At 36.6% G+C, this 21,484-nt stretch overlaps 1 protein-coding gene across 1 annotated transcript in view; it reads left to right on the top strand.

Annotated features, from left to right (window-relative positions):
• The window catches only part of NCOA2 (nuclear receptor coactivator 2), a 354,595-nt gene extending 346,863 nt beyond the window's left edge, over positions 1-7,732 (top strand). The window contains exons 23-24 of the mRNA XM_063451336.1: positions 187-373; positions 7,247-7,732. Of these exons, the coding sequence (XP_063307406.1) occupies positions 187-373; positions 7,247-7,258 (199 nt within the window). The 3' untranslated portion in view covers positions 7,259-7,732. The remainder of the gene's footprint in view (positions 1-186; positions 374-7,246) is intronic.
• The last annotated feature ends 13,752 nt before the right edge of the window (positions 7,733-21,484 follow it).

Raw genomic sequence — 21,484 nt, forward strand, 5'->3', positions numbered from 1 at the left:
AAAATTTCCACTTGCCATTGGCAAGTGAAAATGTAGCCCTGGTGAGTGTGCCATGAACCCTCCAAGCTTGCAGTGGCAAGTAACTTTTAAAGCCGGGCTAGTGGTGTAGGACTTGACATTTTAAACCCTGTTGTAGTGTTCTAACTAATTTTTTTTTTTTTCTTTTTTGGTTATTTTTTATTTCAGCATGTTTTCGCAACAGTCTCCACCACATTTTGCCCAGCAAGGTGCAACCAACATGTATAATAACAATATGAACATCAATGTACCGATGGCAGCAAACGCAAGTGGAATGAGCAGCATGAACCAGATGACTGGGCAGATTGTGACCTCTGTGCCTACATCGGGGTTGTCCTCAATGGGTCCAGAGCAGGTGATTAAATCTTTAGAGAGCAGGCGCAATCATATCCAAAAGAATTGGGGGCAATTTTATAAGTGGTGAATAGCTGTGGGAAATGGAACTCTGTTAATTATGTAGTATTCTTTGTAGGCTCCTAGACCTGTGTGTTGGGTCCATAGAATGAGCCAAACTCTAACTTCATTGAAAATTTACTCACATGTGTCTATATTGTACATTGCCATACCTTCAGGTCCAAGGGAATTGTCATAAACAAAGTAGGGTTTTTTTTATTTTTCATTGTAAATGATAATCTCATTCACCAAAAGAATAATAATATTAATTAATAAAAACTATTTAATACTTTTTATAATGTTTTAACAAATGTAATATTTTAATGTTTTTACATTTAAAATGTTCTTGACAAAATTCAGTTTTAATAAAATAATTTTTTATGGGTTTTTATCTGCTTTTTTTTTTTTTTTTTTTTTTTAGTTCCTCTACCAGTTGTAGTGGGAATATGTATATTTGTACAGAGCTTGCACATGTTACCCCTCTGTCTTGTGACTGTCTCTTGATTTAGACTCCCATCTCCAAGCCTCTTTCTGGGTTTTTTTAATGATACAATAATTTCTGTAACGCTCCTATGAGAGATCTTGTTATGATAAATACTGAAAGGCCAACGACAACCTGATATTTAGCTGTCTTTTGGCATGGAGGATTTGGCAAGTGCATTCAGTGGAATTTTAGTTGTAGATTGGAGTGGAAAGTGGCAGAATTTTGAAATGTTTTCCAAGTATAAGAAAAGTTTTATTCATTAATGAGGATAGGGAAGCAATTCAACAAAACAAGTAGTTTACCCAAACCCATCTAAAATTGGCTAAATGCTGTTCAGGTTGAAAATCATTGATAAATCTGTGATCTTTTTAAAAATAAGCATATAATTCCTTTAGTAAATGGCCAAAGTGGTAAATCCGAATCCATGTAAGAAAAATAGCCACATTTTTCACATGGGTATAACATTCTGCCTTTGGTCATTGGATGTGTAAATCCCTTTTATGGGCCATCTGTCATGGAATATCTTATAGTTTACTGCTAATGTAGGTTTCATCTATTACAAATTTTGATTCGTGCATAGACTTCTTGTTTAACACATTAACCTTAAAATGGGCTTGGTTTCCCCCCCCCCCCCCCCCCCCCCCCCCCTCGTTTTGTTTTATTAGCCATTTCATTGCATTCTACTTACGGCAAGAATGGTATAAATAATTAAAGATGTTTTCCCTTCTGTGATGGTCTGAGAAGTAGGATTCAGAAACTTTACATTTGAGCCATTAGAGTTTTCTATAGCTAGTTCCACTCCATTACCAGTGCATGGCTAGGATAGGAAGAATGGTTTAAGGTACTAATGTGCATACCTCCACCCTTGCAATGTCAAACAGCAGAATTTCAGGGTCCCACTATATTTAGTGGATTGCCTCTTTATTCTACATTAATGGAGGGTAAATGAGATTCCGAGAGAGCATTTTTTTAATTGCAAAAAAAGAAATACCTTAACGTTTGTTTCCATGGCTATAGAGTTAAACAATTAAATAAATCAGGGTTAATTCATGAAGACAAATCTTTAGTTCTCTCTTTATGACACTCGATAAAGAAAGTCTATACCAGTGTTCTTACATTATGGTTAGTGCATGCACATTTAATATTGGGTGAACTTTTGTAGCCATTAGCCAAATGTATTTAACAGTAGAAAATAGAACCGGTAGTTTTTATGAAATTGATTGTTTCCACAAGAAAATGTTCTGGTAAATCTTCAAAGCTCCTAGCATTCTTTAAGTGGGGCAATTTCCCAATGTAATGGGCTAAAGCACAGAGTGCATTCACCCATTTACAATAAAAGGGGAAGCTGGGGAATAAGACACTCTAAATTTGAGCCGTACAGAATAAGTAGGAATCGTAATCCACATGAACATTTCTCCATGCATGCCCACACACCACAGATGTAGGGATCAACACCTCCATAACTGTTCAGCTTAGAACGCGTGGGTATTTTGTGAACAGCTGACCACTTTTTAAAAAGATTACATGGTTTTTAAATATTGACTAAAGTTAAGGGAAACACTAGGAGGATATGTATGCCGACAAACAAAGATGGAAAAGACATGCAAGACACAAAGGAAACAAGTTAAAGGGGACAACAGATGTAGCAGAAACCAGAGAGAAACAGCCTCAGAGAGGGCACAGAGATAATGGGACCCAAAACTAGCCGAGTTTAAGGGCAGCCAGAATATACCAAAGATAGCCCATAACGTGAATGGTTCTGAAAGGACTGGAGCTTGGAAGGTTGTTTATACGGAGCCCAGCAAGAAAGAAAACCCTGTCCCCGAGACAACCGAAATGTTTTACTGTTTCCTATATTAAAAAAAAAAAAATAAAAAAAAACCTTTTTGGGGGTTTCAAATATAATTGATATCAAGTGGGAAAATTAACCCTATTTTAAGAATCATGGAGATAGTCTATAGATGTCTAAGGTAAATGAATAAAAGCACTTTTTATTATTAAAATCTCTGAAATACACAGTATAACCAGGTGATGAGTAAATACAAAGTATTGTTGTGACCAGCATTGCTTTTAGAACTGCTCGAGCTTTTTTATTCACATACATTGTTACGGTTACTCTTTTCATATTTTGTATACACTCTGTATATGTCTTATGTATGTATTTCTTTTTTTTTTTTTTTTTTTTTTACTTATTTGATGTTTAAACCATATCTTTTATTTACTCATCACCGTGTTATATTTGGTAGTTTAAAAAGTTTAATAACCAGTGCTTTTATTTATTTTTCCTAGACCTCTATAGCGCTCCATTTATTTTTCATTCCCTTTGTTCATCAAGAAGAGGCTGAAAGACTTATCTGTTTGGAGCAGCCGTAGACTTGCTGCTTGTTTGGTTTAATTATATCACTCATTCCATTTTTCCCTCTATTACCCATCTAAACTTTTTTTTTGTTCTCTCTCCCCCCTGGGTAGTGAGATCTAGGCAGATTCTTCCAACTGGTTTTTAATATTTTAGTTATGATGAAGTTAGGTTTGAAAGGAGATTTAATAGCCACAAGTAAGGGTTATTTCCATCCATAGGGATGTTTAGCAGGCATTTAATAAATAATGTTTAGGGCTTCGTAAATAACTGACCAACCTGGTTCTGCAACAGTGTTTCTGGACTTGGCCAAACAGAAAACTCTTTGCAACTTGTTTTTCTCCCTAGAGGAAGCATTAACACAAGGTCGTTTGAAATCCTACTTTTCTGCTGGTAGCTTGATCTTCACATTGGTCAGTGTGAAATTAACCGAATCCATTAAATTATCCTACTTGGTCAGAATTTGTCAAAATAATGTGATGCAAATGACAAGTTATCATTGAAACGGTGTACAAATGTTTGCTGCCAGAGCTGCACATGGTTTTAGTTGTGCAATTAGGGTTGAAGGAACACTCCATAACCACTAAAGCTCTGCCCCCTTATAGAAGTAGTCAAACAGTTTTAAAATAGTGACTTCTTTCCTGGGCTCTGCTGGGCACCATTGCAAGCCTCCACTACGGAGGATGGAGAGCCAAAAGTTCTGTCTGTGCTAAGCTTTGCGATGCAGGGCTTAACTCAGGAAAGCTAATAGAGGAGGGCAGCCCAGTCCAGTAGAACTCAAGTAAGAACAGTTTTTATAATGACGGTGCCAGGTTCCAGCGATCAGTTATATTATCATTTATATAGTGCCAACAAATTCCGCAGGACTTTATAATATAATTGAGGGGACAACCACTGAGACAAACTATTACAGTATTGGGATGGAAGTATGTCTAGACAGCCACTAGAGGCATGTTAACCCTGCAATGTAAGCATTGCTAGATCTACTGAACGACAATCTTTTCAGTTTGCACCCAGTCCACTTCATTAAGATTAAGTGGTCTGAGTGCCTGTAGAGTTCCTTTAAGTATGGTTGGCTTTGAGTTCTGAAAATTATATTTTATCATCATCATTATTACTGCGATTTATAAAGCGCCAACATATTCCACAGCGCTGTACAGTTGGGAAAGACAACACAATAAGAACAGACCGATACAACAGGAAGAGGGCCCTGCCTGTGAGCTTACAATCTAAAGGTTAAACTGGGGAGATGAATCAAGAGGTAGCAGAGGAATTTGTTTGTGATGGCAGAGAGAGTTAATGGTATAGCCTTTTTCATCAAAAAAAGAGGTGAATCTGATCAAAAAGTTAGGGGAAAAAAAGTTAATGTATTTGGGTGATGTACAAACTTGTATTTAGGGATTGACCGATTATCGGTTTGGCCGATATTCTGTATTTTCGGCAATATCGGTATCTGCCAATAAATATTGCTGATAATACATACCAGGTCCTGGGAGGGCCCGCAGCAAGCTCTTACTTACCTTCCCAGCAGCTCTCTTCAGCTCCCCTGTGTAAATCTCGCAAGTCCCGCGGCCGGGAGAGTGTTGCCACGGGTTACCATGGCAACGCTCTATGCGGCACACAGGCCGCGAGATTTACACAGGGGAGCTGTACTTTCCATGCCACTGGACCACCAGGGAATACTATATCCACACTCCCTGGCCAAGTAAGAAGCAAGGAGTGGGACTACAAAAAAAAAATATTTTTATTTTTTTTGAAATTTACAATTAAAAATGACCCCCTTCCCTCAATTACATACCTACAGAAACACAAACACACTACACAAATAATCAGTATCGATTGATCCCTACTTGTATTACTTATGGCTTGTTTACTTCTTGCCCATTCTAGCTAGAGTACTAAGGTGGCATGAACTTGCACTCACTGTGGAGCATGACCTAGATGGTTTCCGATGCTCCCTTCTAAATTATGTGAAAGTAATCTTTTTAAATTAACTTTTTAAGTTAGGTGGGGAGGGTGGGGTTCTCCACAAATTATGAAAGCCAGGTAAACAGAACGCCTTCTGTACAACTATAATAAAACTCAAAAATCTATAACTATATATTAACCCCTTAAGGACACATGACGGAAATATTCTGCCTTGATTCCTTTTTATTCCTGACGTGTCCTTAAGGGGTTAATGGCATTGTAAACAGGTCATAACTGTAGTATCTGTGTGACATTGTTAAGCTTAGGCAACAAATGCTGGGAATTGAAAATGGCTTTCCTTTAGACTTGCCTATTGCTGCACCCTAAAATATCTCTGCAAACTTAATGTTTTAAAAATATGGTGGCTTCCAGTGTAGGAAAATTAAAAGCCGGGGATATAATGTTAGAGAAATGTAAACAAAGGGCTTGCTCTGGTAATGCGTCATATAAATCCATAGATATCTGGCTAGTAGTACTTTGCTTTTAGGAATCCTGTGAGCGTTGTAATGTTTTTATGCCCTATAATAAAGATCTAAATGTTTAACTAGACTAATTTTAAGTAAACAACTGTTTTGCTTTAGTTATTTATTTGAGGGGCCATCCCACTTTCAGAGTTGAACTTGATTTATGCTCGTTATCTGTGTTTAAAAGAAGCATTAATAATTTAGTTGAGTCCCATTAGTGTAGTAAATTTGTTGTAACTAAGTTTGGGCAATAAAACGTAAATACAGGTCTACCTTCTCTTGAAAGCAGACTGTCTCAGCGGGGTGCTGCTCTGACCTCATTTTAAAAGTCTCACTATGCATGTTTTATAGCTATGACTTACCCAAGCAACAATAAAAAATCATTCCTTTTTAGATTATTTAAATTTGAAAAAATAATTTAAACTACAGGGGGGATTGCACGTCCAATATGGGCTGCAATAGGCAAGCAGCTAGCAAAACCATAGATGGAGAGATGGCTGTTTCACTTAAAAGCATAGAAAATATATGCTGTAAAATTCTGTACGTTAATAGCTGGATGACATATTCGTAAACCACGTACAAGATTATAATGATGTGGGCATTAAGAAACGCGTCTGGCTCTGGCTACAAATTGACTAACTATGATGCTCTGTGACGTACGTTTTCGAGATCTTTTTAAACATTCGCTCATGATCACAGTTCTAGATTGGTCATAGAATTCCCAGAATGCATCATTGTGATACATGATCACAACCAGACCGCATACTAAATTTGAAATTAATCCAAATATGTCGTCATCAGTACGTCTGCTAGATGTCTACCTTGATAAATCTTGGACATTTGCATTGTGTTCAGACATTTAGAACCCCTCACATTGCTCAGCAGCACATGGCACTTTGCTGGGTTATTAGTTCCACCCACCAGTATTAAACCTATCCCATAGAATTAACACTGGCATGTTTAATTAGATTATTTATTATGTACTAAATTTGTTTACTTTTAGTTTTTTAGTTATAAATATACTTTGCCAAAATTTGCCCTGCAATATCTGGTAAAACTAGGATATTTATTATGTCCAAGCTCTCATGGTTTAACAAAATGCTGGGCTTTCCCACCTACTATGATGAAGCCCCTTTGCCGTCACTTAATACCAAGTTTTACTTCTTCCAAATTTGGACAGCAATTGCTAGAATAGGCGAGTCACGTTAAACATTCCTCTGCTCTCCGCTTATCATAGTCCGCAAACTCTAATGAACTATTGGTGAAGTGCTTTTCCACATTTGGTGATGCAGTAGGAACTACGCAAACTAAGGTGGACAACATACGCAGTGGAGCTGCACTGCTTATTAGCATTTTAAAATCTTATAAAACACTTATCCGAAGCGTGATAGTCATTAGATCCCACACATGGCAAGCATACTCGAATTCTGAAAGGATGGTATGGGTTATGATTACATTATGATTACATCAAATTTATTTTTTTTCTGCCAAAACTTCATGCACGTAATAGTCGGGGCATAGAACACATTTAAGTAACCATATATTCTTTGTCTTTCGTTACAGAAATACTGCTGACCCTGAAGATTTTGGGGTGCTTTTTCTTCTGCTAACCAGCTGGAAATTTTCTATGGTCTGAAGAGCTCCATCTACTGAGAGTGTTCTTATAGACTGGCCTGCCTGTCGGCACCCCCTGCTGGGGCAACAAGCACAGCACTGCAAGCCTGATCTGCCTCCCTCTTCTAAGCTGGAGTTGAATTTGTTCTAGTGCAGCCATCTCACCTGGCAGTCTGGAGCTAGAACACAGACACAGGGCCAGTCTGTTCACTGCATTCACCTTAGTGCAACTTAGATATCTTCTGCGGAGTCATTATGGACAGACAAATCTAACTGAACGATCGGAAATGAATGTATTTAATTGTATGTATTTAAGGAAAAACTATGCTTTTATTGAATTGACATTTTTATTTTCTTCCTCTGAAGTTGTTGACACTGGTTCTTAACCTCATTTCCCTCGGGTTCATCAGCCCATAAAATACTTTTGTTACCATATGAAGGTTTATTCTTCTTTTTTGGGGGGGCGGGGGAGACAGAGGGGTGGGAGGTTGGTTTAGAAATTTTTGTTTTAGTGGAACGCATGGATGAAGAAAGTTTAATCACTCAGTGGGCATGCAATGTGTGTTAAAATTCCTGATATAATTTGAAGGCCAGCACAGATTTTTTTTTATTTTTTTTTTTATTGTATATTTTTTTTTATCACACATCAAATTGGGTGATACTAGAGCAAATGAGATATAGACTGAGTTTTTTGACTACTTTTTTGTGTTTATTTTTTTTGTTCTAGTTTGATAGCAGGGATTGCTTAATGTTAAACTTTATGGAAACTAGCTCAAATTCAGACCACGGGGAACCCATTCTGCTTGAGGTCTAAATGCTTTGCAGTGTGTTGGTAACATATTGCCGAATGTGAAAATATTCTAGACCCATTTTGCAGATTTACAATTCACCATTCATGTTCGGGCTTTATCAGTCTTTAAACTTTGGAAACAGATAAGAAACAAACTATCTTGTTCTTCAAATTGGTAGGGTTGCTTTAGAGTTTTAGACAACATCCACTTACCTTCAATCAAGCCCTTTTAAATTTCTGTTCTTGCCAACAATTCGTATAACAAATTGATACAGCCTTGGCTAAAAAATACGTCATGAGCCAGATACATCAGCCAACACTTCATTCTCGATGTATCATAAGAACCACAGAATATGGGTTCAAGCCACAGCAAGTATGCTATAAGTTCTATCTGGCACAGATATATAACTGTGATACTCACTGGAGTGTTGTGGTGTTAGCTACATATACCATAAACATGCAAACTGTGCAAACATTCATATATCATGTGATATGAATGTATTAGAGCAGTTTATTTTTAAAAGGGGCTTACATATTCTTCGTTGGTGAGTCTTAAGATAAGGTGAAGCATGCTGGATAAGCTTCAAGTGATTATTGAAAGGGCACTTCATTTAAACCAAACTTGCCATCGGGTGGTTGGATGTAAATAGGTTTTTGTTTCCATTTCAAAGCAAAAGTAAGCCTGGCCAGTTATTTTTTTCATCACTTAAATCTAATGTGGTAACATAAGGAAAGTAAATGTAATCAAGAGTGTGTGTGTTAACCCTTTGATTACTTGATGTGCAATACTGCAGATTGCATTGTTCACACAACTGCGAATCGAACAGTGTAAGCATGTCTTCTCATCTGCATCAACACTCACCTTTTGAGAAAAAAAACAATGTTATATTCATATCGACATGCAGGTTCACTTCAGGTTTCATTTCTGATAACAGGGTGGAAATCATTTTTTTTATGGTACATAAAAATCAAAATTTTAGCATCTGTGTAAACAAGCAATAATTTAAGTTAAACAACATTTTATTTGTAACTTTTTCTGTTTTTTTGTATAAAAAAAATGTGGTGTCAAAAATGGTACTTCAGTATTAATTTTATAGCCGTGACAGATGAACGTGGCTTTCAAGGTCTGAACACCTTTGATAGAACCAGCTATCTGGGTTCTTTATTTCTATATCCTGTGATATTGTGTAGATTAGTTTGTATCCTGCGATGTGTAGCCCCTGTAGAAAACCTCATGACTTGTCATGGTAATCTAAACTTGTAGTACCGAATTGTTTTAGAGAATATCACTATATGTTTTCTTCTACATGAAATCCACAAACCTCTTTTGTGATCGGAATATTTTTTTTTTCTCTTCCCATTGATTGCCAGATGTTTGTATGGCTTTCAAGTAGTACAGATGTGCAGATAATGCATTTATATTCAGCAGATTCACTCGGAGCATTGTAGGGCTCTTTATAGGATCTTCTTAAAGTGATTCTGTCATCAAAAAGTATCTTTACACCTTTATGTAGCACTTTAATACCTAGAAATAATATTCTATTTTTTTATTTTTATTATTTTTTTTAAATGAATAATTCAGCCACACAGGGTTCTCATTTCCTATAAGGCCAATTCTCCACAAGATAATTGAAACCTACATTTTAGCTTACTGGGAGGGTGGAAGGCTTGTGTGGTTAGGGGGGGATCAAGTTATGGAAATCACATATTTTAATTGGTTGCTCACAGAAACACACCATAGTACCTGCAATATACATTTAATATAGTTTGTTGTTTTCATTGAATTTGTGTAAAGAAAATTTAAGGTGACAGAGCCACTTTAACTGGTGACTAAAGATGGATTTGTATTAGAGTAGGATGCACGTGTTTAAAAACATTTTCTCATTTCTGTCCGTATAGTGCATGGATGTTACCACATACTCAGAATAACAGAAATACTACATGTTTTATGCATGCATCTAGCCTTCTTTCTACCTTGATTGTGTCAAGGCGATATTTCCCCTAAAATAAGACTGGCTGGCTGTGTACTCACGTGACCATTTTTCCACAAGCACTTTTGTATTATAGTGGCCGTAGTGCTTACTTTTTGGGTAAACATCACTCACTCACATAAAGTTTGAACATTTCCAATAAAGCGCCCTCTATTTTGGACTGTATGTTGCATTCCCTACATACTTTCCACACCGTTTTTGCAGCTCGATGCAGTAAATGTAGCATTATCACCTGTTTTATTTTACCACCACTCCTTGAATGCCTTATACTCCTTTTTCATTATTCTTTTATTTTTGAATGAATGTGAAGCGAGCAGCTTATGCGTTGCACAGCCAAGTGGGCTTCCATGAACATGAACGTAAGAGCTTGTGGCTGTGGAGTGTGAGCAGCTCTCATTCATTCCTGTGGCAGTACATGGACACCTATACATCAATTACTACCTTTAACAAAATAAGTGACGTGACAGGTTCACATGTCATCTTTTCAGAAGGAAAAGATCACATCTGAACCAGTGGCTTCAACTGCTACAATGTTGCTGGTTACAAGTGTCTCTGCATTATACTTTCCAGTAAACAGTGTGTAAATGCCCTTTTAATTAGGCATAAGGAAGGGTTTTTAAGGGGTTCCTCCTATACAGGCTTACAATCTAAAATATCTTTTTACAAATGGTGTAAACAAGAAAAACTTAAAGGGACAGAGTAAGCCACCTTGATGATTTAAAAGATAGATTTACTTACTTTTACCCTCTACCTGCGCTGGTCTCACGGCGGCCGTTTCACCTACCTGCCTGAGATCATCATGATTTCCAATCCATTCTCAGCCAATCCAATGCATCCCCGCACAATGCAATTTGCCGTGCTGCACCAATCAAATTCTCTCTCGGAGTAGCATTTGAATGAGAACCTGGTCTAATCTGGTTCTCACAGGGAAAGAGTCTCTAGTAGCTCTTTTAGGAAGACCGCCACTAGAGGTGGGTTTAACTCTGCAATGGAAATATTGCCATTTCAACGAAACTGAAATGTTTTTCATTGCAGGGGTGAAAACTAAAGGGCCACTGCACTCAGACCACTTTAATGAGATGAAGTGTTCTGGATGAATTTAGTACTCCTTTTAAAGAAGTAATTGTGGGGCAGAGTCACTGCACCCGAGGCCTTGCAAATGTAAACAGTGCCATTTCCTGAGAAATGTTGCTAGATGCATTCTCACAGAGCGCATTAGATTGGTGGACTGAGTTGATTGCAGTAAATGGGCCGTGTGTACTCCATATGAAAAGCAACCGATTGGACAAAAGTCATCAGTCTTGATGACGTCATCAGAGTAGGATTTGGCTGCAGTGAGGATACTATTCCAGCGCAAGATTGACAATACGTTTACGCGATTTTAGATTTTTTTTTTTTTTTTTTTTTTTTTAAACAGACCAGTAATCTAGAATAAAGTGACATATATATATATATATATATATATATATATTTATATTAATGTCCCTTTAACCTTTATTAAATTAACTCCAATTTTATTTAAAAAAAAAAAAAATCATTCAAATGCATGCCCTCAAACCACATGATCTTTGCTTGTTTGCATATCATAGTTTCAACTATTTCCAATTTGTTTTCTATGAATAATATCCTAAACATTTTAAAGTTAAAATTAAGTATACATGTAGAATCGTTATTAATATCAAACCCTGTTTCACTCCCTGGTGCTGAAAGTTCCCAAATAATTTAGATTTGATTTTTTTTTTTTAAATATATTTTATATTGGAAAGTCAAAATTTTGCTGTCCTCTTGCATGTTTAACATTTCTAAAAGAATAGATTCTAAGCTGACACTAACTTGTTGCTAAACATATACCTCACTTGGCTGATTGACAAAGATTACTATAACTATCTTCTTTTTTCAAATATAAATTTGTACCGTGCGCTTATCGTAAGGCTGATATGCAGATATTACAAGTGTATATATTTTAGAAAGAGTTTGTTTAGTTTTTTTTCTCGCCACAAAGTTTTTTTGTTTTTTTTTATATATAATATATACCGTAATGTAATATTGTCACTTTAGTTTGCGGTCAGGTGAACCTGTGCCCCTAGGTTTTGGCAGACTTGGAATTTAGATAATACAGCAAATCAATGCCACAGAAATGTCGAGGTTTTTCTTAAACCAGCATTCAACATTCCAAATATTTATAATAACATTCTCGTCAATGCACATTTAAATCACCATTTCTAGTCTTCCTGTAATCTGTACCCCAATGTTAACGCATGTACACCTAAAGAAAATATTTGTTTAGTTGAACATACCCCACGATTACTATATTACAGAACAAAGATAAGATAAGTTGCTCTAATTAGAGCATTACAGTTTAATTGACCCTCCTCCCAGTCTACTTTTTGAGAAATCGCTTTGAATGTACAAGGTTCCACAAGGTCTTGCCAGGCTATGATTTTCTAGATGTCGCTTGGCATCTGGTTGGCAAGTGGTCATCAGTCTCGTGGCTGCTCTGATCATATTGATCACCTAAATCATCATATGCCAAATCATCTCCTCTATCAGTATTTTGCAAGCAGTTAATGCAACACATCACCAGAGTGTAGATTTTATTTTTGTTGTTGTGTAGAACCCAAATAATCAGTGTTCTATGATTTTTTTTTTTGATTTTTTTTTTGCAATTTAATGTGAACGGCACATAATGTGAAATACTAATCATCTTTTCTCTTTGCTTTCTTTGTCCACTGCAGTGTAGCATTGTCACTAACTAAAGTTCAGGCTATATATCTGATTTTAATGTGTTTTTTTTTTTAAATGTACATTAGTTGGGGAAATCTGTTTGGTCACTATGAAAGCTGATTATCGTGAATCGCTGAAGTCTCTTTACCACTATCATGATGATGTAACACCGTTGTAAGATGTAGGCAGTCCTGCAGTGAGTGCCTTCAGACTACCCATAGGTAGTGTCCCAGATTCCCCAATGATAAGCCTATTTTGCATTGTACAATGTTCTCTCCCAACAATGAGCCAAATGTACGTTCTTGTACAAGTATCTAAGTAGTGTAAATGTGAACATAAGTTAGGTTGCCGTTACTTACAATGCGTGAAACGTATTTAGTATTTTTTATTATTATATAGCTTTGCTTTTTTAGCATGCCCCTTACATCCATCACATTCAGCCTGTGTGTTTCCACTCCTGTCCAGTAATGCATTCTGCATCTGATGTCATTACTCATATCTGTATTATACTGAAAGTCTACACCAGGGGTGTCCAATAAGTAGATCCCCAGATATTTTAAAACTACAACTTCCTAATGCATGCAAAGCACTATGGTAGTTGTAGTTTTACAACATCTGATGATCTCCCGTTTGGGCACCTCTGGTCTACACAGTGGGAAGTAGAAAAAGAGTTGAACTGATTAATGACATTTATTTAAAGATTAATGCATTAAAGTTAATGAACTGCTCCATTGACCATTTGTCTCTTTAATTTTAGGAAGACATTTTAAGGGAGGTTACACATCACACAGCAAAGAATATAGGGAAGTGTATTTGAAACTGATCCCAGTTGGTTGGTTGTAGCAGTGGAGGGTGCCTGCTCATTATAACTTTTATAAATGTTTTAACTGGCAGATATGAGCCACAATACATCACAAACTCAAAAGTTTCACTTACAAGTCACATGCTTCACACCTGATTAAATCCATGTACTTCACACATTGGTTTGGGGTATTGAAATGTGCTACTTCAACTTCAGAAACTTAAATTTAGAAAAGTTAACTCTATTTTTGGTTGCAAAACAGAACGCTCCTCGTCATTGTCATAAGTTTGTCCTGTAATGACTTACAGCCACATTTTTGAACCGTTTCTATAATGTACATTTTTAAATCTTTGAAGTTGCTACGGACTTAGCGTGTTTAAAAGGTGGCAGAGCTCCACTTTACAAATCCCAAAGATATACAATCAGTTTTGAAAACTCAACAAAAGCCATTAATTGTCAATGTGTATAGATCCTATTTTGTAGTGTTTGTACGGTAGTATGCTGCCTAAGCATAAGCATTATCTGCACAAGATTTCGTGTAAGTGGCTTTTTAGAATACCTTGTTAGTACTGGAGGGGACTAGGACACATTAATAAAAAGACAAAAAAAAAAAAAAAAACATTTTAAAATAAAATTTATAGCCTCAGCCTGCCTCCTCCGTACTTACAAAGCCTAAATTAGCTTTTTCTCCCACGTTTTTCTTTGGAGACTAAAAATTAAATATTTTCCGTTTTCTTACTACAGGTAAACTAGCTATGTGCAAGAACCTCAACATGCTAATAAATAGCATATTGCCTTAGATCTGTTTTTAAGTATTGTATATTCCTAAATAGCAGTTTGATGTATTATATTTGTATAGTGTATTGTGTACAATTTTGGAAAAGTGAATCCATCTCATGACCTTGTTTAATCAGATACGATGGGCATCTTTTAAGAATAATTTAAATGTCATTTCCCCTTCCCATTTTCCCTAACCCCACCCCTTATTTGTTGGTTGTGAATTTTATTTGTACAGTTCAACACAATGTGGCATCTGAAAAGTATGTATGTGTGCGTGCATTTACATGAATAAAATTATACAAGGGTAAAAATAAAGCAATATATAAACTATGGTTCTTCAGGAGAAAGCTTACAGTATTGGCAGGTTCTTGATTTCTGTCTCGGTAATAGAATTCCTTCTGACAGTTTGTTGTTTCACCTGCGTTGGTGTTTGTATTTCTATAGTGTGAGCAGTTTATGCAAAAGGTAGATCTATTTAGAAAAACATTTTAAATACATTTATGCAAGTTAATATTGCTTTGCTGATGCTATTTGCTTATTTGATGTCAAATAATGCTACTGTAAATAAAGAACTGTTATTGCATCAATTAATAAATTTTAATGCCTTTGGGTTGATGTTTGTCTTGATTTATTTTGTGGGCACTCTTTGCCTTATGTCCTGATGACTCCATCCAGTCTGACACAAGGCAGTGTTATAAAAACTTTCTCTCCGAGCTTACAAGTTAAATTTCATTAGCACCTGTCCGATAACAGCAGAAATAGAGGTGAAAGACCATGTCGCTAATAGGTTAATGTGAACACTAAATTTTGTAAAAGAAGTACACACATGAGCATGCACATATCAAAATGAACATTTTTCAAGTTGGGTTAGAATCGAGTGCACCATTTTTTTTTTTTTATATATATATATATTTTTAATCTATTGGTACTAGCAGCTCTCTATTAATATATATACAAACATCATGGCTCTAAAATTCAGCCATTATCCAGTGAAAATGCAGTCCTGGTGAGTAGAAATGTACTCATGGTTAGTGATCCATGGACCAGTCCAGGTTTAGGGCTGACTAATAGGACTTGGAATTTTGAGCCCAGCATACATAATGACATATTGTGTGTTTCAGAACTCAATAAATCAATGCCTGTTAAAAAAAAAATCAAACTATAAACTTTGGCCATTTTTTATGAGGGCAATTAAGGGTCTTTATACGGCTGATGAAAAGAACAAATCATCTGTGCTCCTGCCATTATACGGAGTCTATTGTGTTTTTGTTTTCCAATTTACAGCAGTGACTGATGCTGATTTATTTAAACTCATTTTAAGTGACTCCTGAGTATCCTCCTCCTATTTAAATGGCAGATGTCAAATAAAAGTGCATTATGGCAGAGAGACTCCAGAACTTTGAATGCCAATAAGGTTAAACAACCCAGATAAAAGAAACAAGACTTTTTGTTTCTGTGTTTTGCTTCACTGAACTGTAAATGTTCTGTTTGGATCTTAGTATCATTAGCGTTATTGTAACATGGCACCATTACAAGGACTGAGAATGAAGCATAGATAGATGGTTTATTTCATGGTGAACATAAATTTAAATAAATAAGACAGCTGTGTATAATGTAATCATATGTGCAAAGATAACAAGACCTCTAGGGATTCAGGTGAGTCGGGACCATGCAGCTTTAAAGGAATATATATTGTATTCCCAACACTATAGTGCCCTCTGTCCTTCCTTGCTCTCCCAGCATGTAAAAGGTTAAAAATTAAATATTTTACTCACCTGATTCCAGCGTCGAACTCCCTCGGCGATCCGCCTCCTCTGATGTCATCCGACTGGGGAGTCTAATGTGCAAGCACGACAAGTGCCGCATGTGATTTACGCCCTCCCCACAGAAAAGCACTGCCTCTGTGATCTGGGTGATGATAGTGTCCCTTTAAAGGAACAATCAAATATATTTATTTTTAGCCTTAGCACATTCCTTTATTCATTTAGCATTTCGAGGAGTCTGCTGTCACTTCCATATTCTTTTTTTCTGCTCCTAGCGGTTCATCTGCTAGAAATTATGTCAGCATTTCACTATTGCGCTTGCGTTGAGGGTACAACACTGATGTCTATGGAGAGTCCTGCAAGACCACTGAAACCTCCATCATGATGATCAAAACAATGGCTGATTCTGTCAGGCGTCACTAGCAATGGCTGTAGGAAAATACAAATCTTGACAGCAGAAGCTCCATCTTTTGACCAGTAGACAAGGTAGTTCCTACTTTGTCAAAGATTTTACTGTTAAGAAGTGCTTTGAGGGCTGAGCCACTTTAACCAATAAGGACCAAACTTCTGGAATAAAAGGGAATCATGACATGTCACACATGTCATGTGTCCTTAATGGGTTAAACCCTAAAGGACAGAAGCAATGTTCCAAGTTCTGATCAAAACTAAACCTAATATTTGCACTATATGTCTTCAACCATAATTCACCTCTTTCATATTAAGTGCAGCCACATTTATTGTACATCATCTTGTTCAGGAGAAACGGCTTTCATTTCACATCAAATATTGATTTATGAAGCATGATTTACTATAATAAATAAAATCTTTAAAAATAAAAATTTGAGAAATTAAGAAATGTTATTTTCCAAGTTCTGCATGGCATTTTAACTGTGCATGTTATAATACTGCTAGCTTTTACTGCAATAAAATACACACATTGTGTTCAGTGATATCCCCCCTCCCCCCCCCCCCCCCCCCCCCCCCCGTGTTCAGGTTTCAGGGTGTTTTGGGAAGTTACAGGGTCAAATAAAGGCCTTGCTCATTTCAGTTTAAATACATTGAATTTGCCAGGTTGGTTTGCTGGGCTTTTGTTGCATTTGAGACTGTATGGCAGCCCAGGAATGAAAAATACCCCCATCATGGCATTCCATTTGCAAACGTAGACAACCCAGGGTATTCAAAATGGGGTATGTCCAGTCTTTTTTTTTTTTTAGTAATGTTCATATTTGTTCTTTTTCATTTTTCACACAAATGCTGCCCTTTTACTGATGATATTGATGTATTGCTCTCATATTTGTGTGCAGCAATGTCCCACAAGTACCACAGTTATTGTGTTTTGGAAGATATAGGGCATGCAATATATGCCTGGGTTGTCAGGCCAGTCTTACAATTTATAATTAATTTAATAATATATGTATATAAATACACTTGTTATTATGTATATGTGTGTGTATCTCTCTCTCTCTCTATATATATATATATATATATAAATTATATATCATGGTTATCTGCCTGAAAAACCACAGTCCCCCTGCAGCCACTATTGCAATCCGGATGATCCAAGTCCTGTGATTGCGGTGTCATTGGCATTACATGATTTGGGTCAGCCAAATTGGCTGCATGGAGACTAAAATTTAATAAGAAAAATGAAATTCAATTTGAATTCACTTTAATTTCCTGGAAATTCTCAGGTTTGATTTCTACAAAAACTTTGTAAAACCACTTCACTTGACTCTTCAAGACTCCTTGGACCCTGAGCATCTCAATGGGTTCTTCAATGCAGAACACGACAGTAAAGAGGTGCATTGTGGGTAATATTCTGATGACTATGACCTACCTATTTAAAAAAAAAAAAAAGTGTGCCAACACTCGCTCGTTTAACCCCTTAAGGACATGTGACATGTCATGATTCCCTTTTATTCCAGAAGTTTGGTCCTTAAGGGGTTAAACAAATACTTTAGAAAGGGGGGGGGGGGAGGGGGGAATTGTGATTTAAACAAAGTATCATTATTTTAGTATGCATATCCAAATTACAGAATATAAAATTAACTATATTTTCAGAGCATAAAAATACTTAATAGGGAACATACAAGGAACCGAATATGTGGAGCATAAGTAGTGGAATGTGAATGTGACTGTGACTGAACAATTCATTTGAAACTAGGTGCCAGTTGTGTCCCAAAGTTCCACAAAACAACCAGGCAGGTCATACCTGTATTTAATACACTCCTGGTTGTTCTTCAAGTATCATGACTCAATCAGCCATGTTGGAAGGATGGAAGTGGTGGCAGAGGGACAAATGTTTCATGAACTATCTAAATTTGAAACATTTGGTCCACAATTAGCCCAAGTCTCTTGCAATCTAACGCATGGCCACAAGGGGGGAGTGCAACATGCACACAGTCTGATATGCAGCCAGTATGTCTCTCACAAAAGGACTCTGTTTTGTAGCACACGATACCTTTTTCTTCCTATTTTAAAGATTGCTTTTTCACAGGACATGGATATGCTGGTATATTAAATGTAATATTGGTCTTAATTTAGCGCCAACATAATCCACACCACTTTACAATTTATATGCTGCACTACAAGGAAAGCCAACTCCGAAGGAAATTACTACAATGATCCTGTTGGATTGATCTTAAAATCTAGAGCTGGTGAGATATAGAACACAAGAGGAAGAGCAACATAGGGGATGATAAAATCAAATGAATTGAATTCTAGAGGGTGGAGGAAGCCAATGCAATGATTGGAAAAGGGGTAAGGTGTGAGAGGAACACATACACAGATAATAAGCCTAATAGCAGCATTCATTAAGCACTGTAGAGAAGCAGTATAGGTTAGTGGAGAGACCAATTAGGAGACGGTTATAGTAATCAAGTTACAGTAATCAATGCAGGAAATTTTAAGAGTTAGAACAAGATCCTTTGTAATGTCTTGCGTAAAACAGGGGCAACAGAGAGCAATGTTTTTAAGGTGAAAGGGACAGGATTTGATGACATACTGAATATGAGTTGTAAAGATGAGGCCAGATTTGATTACACCAAGTATCAGAGGGCAGCAAATGTAATTCATTTCCTCTGAAAGTTTGCCTCAGAATTGATCTGATATTTATTTACTAATTTTGAAATTGGATTTAAAATAACCCAATTTACCTTATTGTGTCATGTATGTGTCTTGTGTATCCCTCTGGTGGTGCCTGTGTCCCTGTTGCAGGCTACATGATCCCTTTTGGTACAACACAGGAAAGATCATATATCATAGTTCTCATTATCGCCACGTGTGGGTCAAGATCCCTCTGCCTTTTTCTGTCTAGACTCATAGACTGAGCTGTCAAAGAGCACCTGACACGGAAGAGAGCTGTGGATCCCCCTTAAGGATCCAAGGGCGCTATACACTAGAGCCAGGTGACCTATTGGCTCTTTCCTTGTGAGTTGGAAGTTTTTCATCCATACTTTACTACTATTGTTTATACCATCTGCACTATGGTTGTGTTTTATATTTTCCACAGATTTGTGTTAATTGCTTCACCATTTGTACCCATCTTTAATACCATTACTCAGGTATACCAGAGCTCCACTTAAATTATTTTTTTGTGTGTCTGATTTTATTGTGAGGGTTAAGGGGATCCCTCACATACACGTTGAGCCCACCTTATCCATTGTATATTTTTGTACACTTTCTTTGTGTTTAGATTCATATAATGTACTGTAAATTCATGTCTACCTACCTCATAACCATCTACCTACCTTTGATCCTTTTTGGACTTTTATTTGTACTTACAAATATCTATTAGATAGAGATGTATCATGTTATCGCTCATTTGTACTGAAAATATAACTCAAAATAGCTCCTTATAAAAATAAGTGACTTCCCAGCACCGATGTATGGATCACTTTCTTTGGATATTCAGTGATAAATTGATTTCCAGTCCAACATCATGACTGCCAGTCAACAATAAATATCTCTTGTGTAATATTGTTGTTTAAATGTAGATGTGTATATTTCTGATTGAGAGTTGTGCGTTAAGAGAAACACCACAACCACTACATATATTTTTATTATGGTGTAAGGAAACTGATCCTAATAAATTGCATTATAATCCCATGTTTATTCTTGATTTTGTGTTGAAGGACCATTAAAAACACCCAGACCACTTTGTCTCAATGGTTCTTTAGTTTTAGCCCTGTAACGGAAAACATTGCCGTTTTGTAGATACAGAAATTCTAGTGGCTGTCTACCTGAAATTAAACATTTGGCCAAACTTGGTTCTCACAGCTAACTTCTAACAGGAGCGTAGTGCTGGTGCAATGCTCTTTTAGTCCCTAATTAGTCTAATCCCCAATGAGATTTGGATTAGACTTTTAGAAGCATTGGGGTGAAGTTGCAGGAGGCAGATTAAGCAACTGCAGGGACTCGATCTCAGAGCTGGAGTCGGAGAAGAGGTTAGTAAAATCATTTTCCAATTTTTATTAGATTGGGGTGAGACTGAAGTGGAGAAAACTAAGTTTGTATTTCTAAAGCCATAGTGTTTATGTTTTACCCCTTCCTATTGGCATAATCTCCTAAAGTCTAAACAGTAAGACTTTGCTCACCTAGGTATGCTTACTTTATACGGGTGTTTCTGGTGACCAACAGACATAACACCTAACATTCATCACACTACACTTCAAACGTACTTTAAAGCCCACAACATTTTTCAAAACTCCTGACTTGGGTAAAAATCTAATTAGCATTTTGTTATCGTACATTGTCATCCATCACATAAACATGCTGCAATGTCAATGTGCCTCTAAGTCACTTCTTAAAAATGTTGTGGGCTTTAAAGTTTTGTTGTGGAGTGCTCTTCATTTCGTGTGTTAAGAGTTATAGAAGGGGATATAATCGGCAGTTTAAAGAATGTATGAATTTACCGGTGAAACACCAATCCTTACCCTAAACAGGCCATTCAGTACTTCAAAGCCTGCATGCATCCCAAACAGGTTGTCAGGTTTACTGGGGGGAAATGTAAGTTCCTCTATCCACCTCATATATGTTGATGTGCAGGGACACTTATAATTAAAAGACAAATCACAGTGAAATAAATGATAGATTTCTCCCCTATCATCACGGTGTTAAACTTTTCAGTCATGCACCAAATGATTGTAATTGTATATTTGTATTGTGCTAGCCACATTCCTTTTAAATGTGTAGCTAAAAAGCTATATACATTTTATTTTTCTCTGTTTTCCTCAGCTTTTGTGGCTAACAATACAAATATTCCACAGTTCCCAGTCAGCTGCGCAAGGCGTCTTGCAACCCATAGCTTGCACCCACAATATAGGAACTATGAGATGA

The sequence above is a fragment of the Pelobates fuscus genome, chromosome 4 (genome assembly GCF_036172605.1).
Source record: "Pelobates fuscus isolate aPelFus1 chromosome 4, aPelFus1.pri, whole genome shotgun sequence".
Taxonomy (NCBI): Eukaryota; Metazoa; Chordata; class Amphibia; order Anura; family Pelobatidae; genus Pelobates; species Pelobates fuscus.